General features: G+C 38.5%; 1 protein-coding gene across 1 annotated transcript; it reads right to left on the reverse strand.

Annotated features, from left to right (window-relative positions):
- Nucleotides 1-7,483: 7,483 nt before the first annotated feature.
- On the reverse strand, nt 7,484-9,488 carry LOC116212116 (F-box/LRR-repeat protein At3g59200-like). The gene is made up of 3 exons (XM_031546694.1): nt 9,459-9,488; nt 8,449-9,315; nt 7,484-7,840 (listed from the first exon to the last, which is right to left on the reverse strand). Exons 1-3 carry the CDS (start codon nt 9,486-9,488, stop codon nt 7,484-7,486), a joined length of 1,254 nt encoding a protein of 417 aa, XP_031402554.1.
- Between the last annotated feature and the right edge of the window lie 651 nt (nt 9,489-10,139).

Consider the following 10,139-nt stretch of genomic DNA (forward strand, 5'->3'; position numbering starts at 1 on the left):
ATGAGTAGAAGTCCAAAATTGAGGGGGAGCAAAGAGGTATCAGTAGGGAGGGGGAGCTCGTCCAAGTCGACCGGATTATTTGAAGGTTCTAAAGCGGAGTGTGAGCAATCTAATACTGATGACAATGGAACAAATAATATCACACCAAAACAACCAGAAGTGACTTTGTGACGATCTGAGCTGGTTACACCCCCTCTCACTTGCCTATCTCCTCGGACTCCTCAGGTATATTCGATCCTATTGAGAGATTTCTTGATTATTCTGGTATCTTTGATCGTCATAAAGATTTTTTAACTGCAATTAACTCTAACAGAAAGCCCACATTTTATCAGGAAGTCGTTCAAGATTCGAGATGGAGAGACGCAATGGCGGAAGAAATCCGTGCTCTCGAGTCCAATAAAACATGGACACTTGAGCAACTTCCTCTCGGCAAACACCTGATCGAATGTAAATGGGTGCATAAGGTGAAACGCCGAGCAAATGGGAAAGTTGAACGCTACAAAGCCTGACTCGTTACGAAGGGCTTTACTCAAGCGGCGGGGATTGACTACCACGAGACTTTTCCGCCAGTCACCAAGCTGGTGACTGTCAGATGTCTATTGACAATTGCAATGGCAAAGGGGCGACAAATCCATTAGATGGATATGAATAACGCGTTTCTGCACGGTGATCTAGATGAGGAAGTGTACATGCAATTACCTCCGTGTTTCTCTACTTCGCTGAAGGGCACTGTGTGTTGGCTATGAAAGTCCTTTTACGACCTTCGTCAAGCATCAAGGAATTGGTTTTCAAAGTTCGTCGATGCATTTCGGCAGTATGGGTTTATTCAGTCTGGTGCTGACCATTCACTTTTCTCTTACTCGAGGCGATATCTTTATCGGAGTGTTGGTTTATGTTGATGACTTGATTATAGTTGGCGACAATCCTAGTCATCCCGCCTCCTTTAAGGGATATCTGGACAGGTGCTTTCGCATAAAGGACTTAGGGTCCTTGAATTATTTCCTTGGGATTGAAGTCACCTACTGGATTGCGGTTTCTTTCTCAGTCAGCGTAAGTATGCTCTTGACATATTGACTGAGTGTGGCCTGTTGCATCACGACCATCATCATTCCCCATGGAACAACATCATCAGCTATCTACGAGTTACAAATTAGGGAATGGTTTTACCACAACAACATGATTTTCTAAATTCAATTATCATCAAGTAAGACTTCCATGATTGGTTCCTCCTTCCCTATTCTTTTTTTTTTGTTGTCGATTGTCTGTTAGATCCATGCTCTGCTTTCGTAGTAAAAGAAAGTGGATGAGGATCAACACATCGTCTAGTCATGCATGCTAGTGCTAGACATGCTTCAAACTGATTCCGTCGTCTTTTTTTCATTTAGCTCCACAAATTCACGGATTATCCACATTGCAGTCGGACTATTGATCATCTAGGCATTGCACGTGAGGTGAAGTCTGTAAATTGATATCATTCATTTAGCCTTTTCCATCTTTTATTTATTATTTTATTTTATTTAATAAATAATACTCTACTCGAGCTGTCATGCATGCTTTTTTGGGTAAAGTTGGGCAGGTATGCATGCTTCAAATTCGAACTAATAAGCTATAAACATATGCTTCAAACTAAGCTAAACATGCTTTCTTTATAGACCAGCAGCCCGTGAAAAGGATAGATGGGCCCAGGCCCGAGGCCCCGGAAATAATGCCAAGCGGCCGGCTCGGCCCAAAACCGCCTAGTCTTTAAGCTAAAGCCTTCTAAAAACGGAACTACCGATAAGGAGTCTTAACTGCAAATATTATAATCTGACTCACAATAAGCAATAATTGTGATCAATATAGATTTGCAAATTCTATATGGAATCAATCGGGTATTATGGACGAAAAAAATTTTGAAAGACAATCCTCATTAGTCATAGCGAGCTACAAGCCATGTCTCTGATTATCGATTGTGTAACGCATTTGATTCTGACCGTGCATTAATTAATATGAGGTCGGTCAATCGCAAGTTATTGGTTTGTATTGTGATCTTAATTAATCATTCTGAATGCTAATCACGGACTACCATTATGTATCGAGTACATTTTAGACAATTATATGGTAATTTTTAGTCGAAAAGAAATGACGGACAATATACGTACATCTTACCAACTTATACATGCAGAAATTCAGCAAAAAAAAACTTATCTAAGAGGGATGAGATTGCAAGCCATTTAAGAGCAATTTGAGCTTGCCAAATATAAAGAAGAGATTACTCTATAGTACTGGATTACTGATTTAGTATAGACGGTAAAATTATGTATAAATAGCCGTTTGCAGATAAACGATACTCGTGTATATCACGTCTATTTTTCATTGATTTTTTGGGCCATTGTGCACCAGGAGAGCTCCTATGATAATTTCTTCTTCTGTTTTTCTTTTTTCCTGAATAACTCTTATGATATTACATTTACGCGTACACATGAATCTTCATAATATGTATGCTTAATTACATGAATATATATTATATATATCCCACCTAAAAAGTACATGTAGATATGTGCGTATGCTTTGATGTAATTAAGCAAATAAGAGGACTAATTAATCGGTAAGATGTTTCTTGTGTACACACAAACTGTTTGCCGATCAATTCTTTTGCAGTACCTTGTACAAAGCGGGCTCGGAGCCATTGCAATAATCGAATTTGTACACGACAGGGTAATTACTTGATGAAGATGGATTCATGTAGGAGGAGAGCCTAATGGACATGGCGGAGGCAATTGATGGGAGGCCGGGACGACATGTCCTCTGACAGTCAGTGATGCCGGATCTTGAGTGTAGTCTATCTCCGAAAGTCAAGTATTATATTTCGCAGTTGCTTCGAAGACTAGCTAGCCATGGGTAGAAGTCTTCCCAGAAAAAGAAGACATGGCCAAGGGTTGGGATAGCGTACCTGGGCAAAAGGATACATATAAAGCAAATTGGACAAGGGTGGTCGCAGCTTGCCAGCTGACATCCTTGGCTAGCTAAGTATGTTTTGGCTATACATACATATATATCTATATATATATATACATATATATACGCATGAGCCATAATATTCTAAGAGATCTTATCCTTATGTTGACATTCGTTTATCCAAAAAAAAAAGAAAAAAGAACATCAATATTCGGGGAAGTACATCGATATCTTACTTATAAGAATGTCTTGTGTTTTGGCCAGAAAGAAAAAGATAGATATTTTGTATAGGGATGGTCACGTTAACCTTGTCCCCCTTAAATAGAGATGTTATATGTCGGTGCTTTGTCAATAGTCGTCATGTGGTTTACCTTTTCTGATAGCTAATGTTATTTGGCACATTTGTAGACATTGTGATATTGAGTTCACTTGACATTTATAAAATACTAAATACCGTCGTGCACATTATACATAATATATATACAAATATTATGTAGATTCAACATTTTACTATCTTGAGATGTTACGAGGGTCACCATATCTCGTCTTTGGACTATTTAGTTATTTCTTTTATGTGGGCTAAGGCCCTTAATTTACCCAAAAGATACGATATTCATTAAATATATTATCTAGTATTTTTCAAGAAATTGTTTAATTTGTTGAGTATATTTGAAATAAATGTACTATCAACCATTGTTCATGAATTGAGGAATTTTTTATTTCGAAAGAAATTCATTTGGACCTTTTGATATTGTGATTAATTATCATAATTTCATTAAGATTAAAATTAAGATACTAAAAAATAAAGCTCGAGAATATGGAAATGTGACTTCTATGTTGTGCACTGTTTTTCTTATCATAAATAATTTATTGTAATTGCTTGATTGATTGTTATTTCTTTAAAATACTTTGAGAAAATTTTGAACATTTATTCGCAAATCAAGAAAACCTTTTTTTTAAAGAAAACTTTTGAAGTTTATTTGAGATAGTGTATACCGTTTAAGTGCTAATATATATAAACTGACGATTATCAAATTATCATTATAATATGTTTTTATTAATATTAAAAAAACATAAATTACATTAATAAATTGATTACGTGAAAATCTTTTCAAGGAGGGACTAGAGGTTCACATGAAAAGTTATCATGGTGTTTTCTCGTTCCGTTGTTCATACATTATGTATTATTATGTTTTTGATCTCTATTATTATTATTATTATTATTATTATTGTTTGAGAGTTCGGAAAGAGATTAAAATATTATTATTATTATTATTGTTGTTGTTGTTAACATGTGGACCAAAAGTTAGACTCTTTCGTTTGCCGATCATTCATATTTTAATAATTAAAAGCACAAAATTTAAAATATGAAATAATAAATCATAGAAGATCGGGGCTGTAAATATTTGTTAACCATAAAGGAATAACAATCCAAGCAATGAAATATGTCAGCACACAATTTCGATCCATCGGCTCCAAGGGGGTAAAATCGTCATTTTTCCAATTTATTACCTTTTCTTAAAAAAATAAAATAAATAAATAATAAATAAATAAATAAATAAATAATATTTTAAAAAAAAATTAATCTTCGGGCAGGCCGAGCAAGGCCGAGCAGCGCTGACCGGCTGCCCGTGATCCCGTCAGCCCTAATATTAAAAAAAAAAAAAAAGAGGTTCGGACAGGCCGGGCAGCCCTCACCGACTGCCCGCGATCCCCACCGGCCCGGAACCCCCAAATCACAATTTTCCGTGATTTTCTCCAAATTGGCTGAAATCTTAACGGAAAATGGGAAGAAATTGCAATTAAATGGACAGAAAAGCAATTCGGATTAAAAGGAACAGAACCCAACAAGAAAAAACGGAAAATTTATTCTCGTTTCGGGGAATTTTGAAATCGGAGAATTCGGAACTTTCGCCGGAAAACCGCAAGTTTTCCCCCCGATCCGGACGGTTTTAACTCCGGGGAAACCCAGATCGACCACGGCGAAGCGTCGGCGGTGTCCAGAACCGTCACCGGCGTCCATTTCGGCCCTCACCGCGGCGTTCAGGGGCGAGAACCGCCGCCCGCAGCCTCATCACCGTCGTTCCCGGCTATCCCGACCGCCCGCCGGTTAACGAGCCTCGGCCCATTTCTCCTTCTTCGCAGGTTCGGCCCATTCAGGCCCAACACGCTCCAGTCCGGCCCAGCTTCTCTTCCGGGCGGTTTTCCCCTTCGGGCGGGCAGTCCGATCCGATCCGATCCGACCCGATTCGTCCGGCGATTTTTTTTTATTTTATTTTTACAGAATCACCTCTCAACTTTCCAAATAGGTAAATTCTCGACTTAGTGGCATGATTAGGGCTCCTTTCCTGAATATTATTGCTTGCTTGATGGATATAATGTGAAATGAGTGTTCTTGGGTCGCGTGAGTGATCGAATTTGTCCCGAACTCGATTTTACAAACTTTCTATTTTGTCACATTTCAGTCCAGAGGACGCATTTTATTTTTTTAAGATCTACCCCGGATTTCAAAATTATTTTCAATCAAGTCCCGGTCATTTTACTATTTGCCAATCAATCCTTGGATTTTCCAGAATTTTTCTAAACATCCCAAAGAACTTTTCAAATTGTTTCAGTTTAGTCCCGGGACCATTTTTCACCCTTTTTCAGATCTACCCCGAATTTCAAAAAAAAATTTCAATCAAGTCCTAGTCACTTTACTATTTTTCAATCAGTCTTGGAATTCCCAGAATTTTTCAAGAATCACAAGGAATTTTCCAAGTTGTTTCGGTTTAGTCCTAGGGCCATTTTTTGTTTTCAAATTAGTCCAGATTTTCAAATTCATTTCAAATAAGTCCTAGGGTATTTTCAGTAATTTTTACACAGTCCCCAATTTTTTAAAAAAATTTCAAATCAATCCCCAATTTTTTTAGAATTTTCAAATCGGTCCCCAAAACTTCATCCGAATTTTCAAATCAGTCCCTGCTCTTTTAAAATCGTTCAATTCAGTCTCCTGGACATTTTCTAAAAATATCCGACCCTTTCCTACTTGGATCACCCACCGACAATGTATGTGCCCCATTTAAATACTTTATTTTTGTAATTATGTATATACAACGTGATAATGTCGGAAATTAGAGTTTATCGAGCGGTCAACTAATGGCTATCTCGACGACTTGAAATCCGTAGACTAAAGCATTCGGTAAATTTCTAATTAACCTAAAATTCTACATACGGGATAATCGGGACGTTAGATTTGGCTAAATTAAATCACTTGACTCTTTTAAATGAATTGTACGAACCGATTAATAATCTGTAATCGCGTCGACAGTTTAAGAACTGTTAGTCACTCCTTTTTTAAATTCACAATTTCAAAAACATTGATATACGTGCTACGTAATCTTGATTTTTCATACACACACATATTTTTCAATTCAAGGGGATAACTATTGGTTCTTGTCATGTCGTCACTCTAGTATAGGTTTGTATTTAGAACGGGTTAAGACATGGAAAAACAGATTAGCCTCAAACTCGGCTTAAATCAAACATGGGCAATAGTCAAATAGAGGGTTATGTTTTTTGGGTTTTAGGTGAAAATACTCTTAATCTGTAAAAGCCATATTGTCACGATACAGAATAATCTAAAAACAACCCACACATTCGAGACTTGACTATGGACATCACGTCTGTCGGGTCCGTTAAAATAATGCCGAATGCTACATGCTCTATCTATCACTCCTTTTGTTTGTTTTAAGGTAGGATTTGTATGCCAAGATACTTCGGTTAATAATCAGTTAATTCACGTAAATTCGGCGATAACAAAACCCCGTTATTTGTTTATTTGAGCTTGCTTGTTACATTTTTACAATTATTTGTTATGCGGATCGAGTCCGATCCTTTAGGACACGATTCACACAGAGTCCAACGCCCCTAACCGTCGATCACGGGGTCTAATGCCCCCATACACCGAGTGCGCATTTAATTTAATTTTCGGTCTTTTTCAAAACCATACGGTGAGCATAAGTGAAATAATGGCCGAATGCGAACCGATCGGGATTCAGTCATTGTAATTTTTCTTTTATTTGAGATAAGGTTTATTATTATACATATATTCATGTAAAAATCCCGATCGGAGAGTGGACGGTCAGAGCGTTTCTTCGAATTTACGGTGTTAAAACGCATAAGATGAGCGGAACTTAATTAAGCGGTAATTAAATTAAAATGGCAAGCCTAGACAAGCTAGAGTACCAAAAGGGCGTGTGGGCTATAGGCCCACACGTAATAGAACCCCCAAATTCGAAATTTTTGGTTCCGTACAGACCATTGCCTTAGCATTTTAGGTGTATCTCGTACCCCTAGACCCGGGTAACTTGGCGGCCCTCGACTTTCGGGTCGTAAAATAGCAAGTGGCGACTCCTTCTCACGTGCATCCGTCGCGCGTCCCCGGGAAGGTGGACACTCCCAAGCGGCGTTGCATTTAGGCGCACGCATACGTGTCCCGACGAGACGAAATTCGAGTGCGCACAAAATATGTAATCTACATCTGACGGTGCTGTTCAGTACACCACTATATGCCAATATCAATATTTGCTTGAAATGGGAGGATAACATCCAGCTCCACCTTTGATGGTACCATTTGCGTAAGCTCGGACGGTAGTGTTTGGTTGAACTCGAGGAGACGCTTTTTCCACTCCGTTACTCTGTTTATATGAAGATGGCAGGGCAATCCCTCATCGACTAATGGGTTACGACAATCGACGGTAAGCTTTTCAAGTGATACAACAACCCTGATCAGATATTCTGCAAGCCCATAATCGATCTTGCGCCCAGTAAACCGTACAAACTCAATCACCCGTAGATTTTGATGATGCAAATGAGCAGACTCCTCGCTTATGATTGACCATTTCCCGAACTGGCGATACACCTTTCAAGAAAAAGAAGAACGCGTATTTTATCATCTTTAATTTAACTAACCGTTTCACTAGCGCATTACGTGAGAATGTCAATCATAACAGAATTTTTTAAAAAAATTATAAGAATATTATTCAAATGGGATCCTGAACATATCAATTAATTTATAATTATAGAATTAACTCTTTAATAATTTTCAACTTAAACATAAATAAAAGAATGTTAAATTATTCATAGTGAATAAGCTCTGTTAATATTTTATTAGTATATATATAAGAACGAAACTTTATTCACTTAAAAGGCATTAATATATATATATATATATATATATATATATTAATGTTATCAATAAGAAAAGTCCAACTCACATCCAGTGTTAAGTGTTGCAAGCAGGGGCGGCGTTTATCAGGGAAGTCACTTTGTGGAGAGTTTGCATGTCACCAACTGATTTTAATGACAAGTACAGATGCTTCAAACCGCTTAAGTCAGGAAGACGAGGCAACCAATGCGGTCCCTGCAAAAATAATATGCGGCCGGAAACATCCTCAATTAATTAGTTAAGAGCAAATTAACAAAAGAGACTCTCTTAATTGAACTTGCAATATTGTTTGGGGACCTAACCGTATCCCAAAAGCGTATGTCCAGGCGAAGGGATTGGAGCTGGGAAATGTAGCGAAACAGGGGGTGGGAAAGAAGATCGAAACCCTCGTGGAATCCACTGATGAGCATATCAACAAGCCGTGGTGCATGCTCGACGTGCAACATCTTCCCCCCCTCGCCATGCGAGTATTTGAACGAAACCAGGTCAGGAGTAGGGGCTGATATCATGATCGAGCTCACGGGAGAATGGTACTCCGATATATCTATGTATTTCAATCTGGACATGGGACCAGTGACATTGACCTGCAATTGCAAGTCTTTGTTTGCAGATCTCACATGTTGAAGGTGAAGTCTCTCGAGGAACTCACACTCCAGCAAGAGATGATCCAGAGAATCAGTAGTTATGTATACGTCCTTAAGGGAGAGGGATTTTAGTAATCTAAGGTTGGGAAATAGATGGGGCTGCATCGAGGGGAATGTGTACCGGTTTTTGTCCAATGATGCTCCCTGACAGCAGTCAAGCTCAAGCACCTGCACTCCCTTCCCTAGGGCGAAGTTAAGCCAGGAGTCGATTTTGTGTGAGAAGGTATCGTCCAGGCAAAAGCGAACACAGAAGCGACTTAGAGCAGCCGAACCCCTGTAAGTGCCGATGACTCGGTCCACCCACTCGACATACTTGGAGGCCACTCTGCCGCCTATCTTTTTTCCTTTTTCGATAGTATGAGTCCGTGCAACCTTTCTAGAGGCGTCCAAATCCAAGCTTGGAACGTACAACCAGAGAAACCTCCATCTACGTGCCAGGATACTAGTTCTTGCTGCTTCTTCCGTTGGTAAGAGCGACAGGATATTGTAAATAAGGATGTCATCGGGCAGAAGGCTCAACCCATCCTTTCACAGAAATTATAAGCTTGATTATATTCATAATCACAAGACTATATATCGGATTATCAACAACTATATCAATAACTTTCAACTGAAGGAAAAGAAAGTTATATCTCCCGGCGAACTAGCTAACAAACCGATCAACATACCGGTAAGACTTCCGAACACTGAGCCAGCATAACCCTTTTCCTTTTCCTTTTCGGTGTGAACCCTACCCTTTTTCTTTTTGCCATTATAAGATCAAAATCTTTTGCGGTGAAACTCGCCCGTCCCCTATGGCTATTGAAACCAAGCAGCCAATTCCATGACAAAAGTCATTGTGGAGGAAAAACAGAACCCATATCAATTTTATTTCACACAAAAGGAAAATACAGAAATATATATTCGGATTAAAAAAAAAAGGCAAACTTAAAGGAAAACCCGAGGGAGAAGAGAACTACGTTCTCCAGTCGAAGGATTAGATGAATTGCAGTGCTTGGCAGCCCGTGAAACTCTTTAGATCCTAAAGCCATAAAAAACTCTGCCACCGGAAAAAAGAACCCTAAAAAACTGTCTCTCTCTTTGTATAAATAGATATATGTGTGTGGATATATTAACAGGGATACGGTATCTTTGAAATCGATATATTATTGGATCGAAATTTAAATTGGATTTTCTGTTCGGATTGGGAAATCATCTACAAATAAATTTTCAAAAAATGGGGGCAAAAAAACCAGAAATCTCCGCCCCCTTACGTCTTGGGTAAGCCCGCCTATCTTAGTCAGCTTTGTTCTTTCATAAATTAATTCATTCAAGGAACGCTTCTGTTTTAATTTGTTATTTTAAATTAA

The sequence above is a fragment of the Punica granatum genome, chromosome 6, assembly GCF_007655135.1.
Source record: "Punica granatum isolate Tunisia-2019 chromosome 6, ASM765513v2, whole genome shotgun sequence".
NCBI lineage: Eukaryota > Viridiplantae > Streptophyta > Magnoliopsida > Myrtales > Lythraceae > Punica > Punica granatum.

What these genes read in the sequence shown, in the direction of transcription:
- LOC116212116 (XM_031546694.1), bottom strand. Translation starts at nt 9,488, where the DNA reads ATGCTGGCTCAGTGTTCGGAAGTCTTACCG. An exon ending in AGTGTTCGGAAGTCTTACCG is followed by an intron (nt 9,316 to 9,458) that starts GTATGTTGATCG and finishes TTTCTGTGAAAG; the next exon opens with GATGGGTTGAGCCTTCTGCC. An exon ending in ACATACGCTTTTGGGATACG is followed by an intron (nt 7,841 to 8,448) that starts GTTAGGTCCCCA and finishes TTTTCTTGAAAG; the next exon opens with GTGTATCGCCAGTTCGGGAA.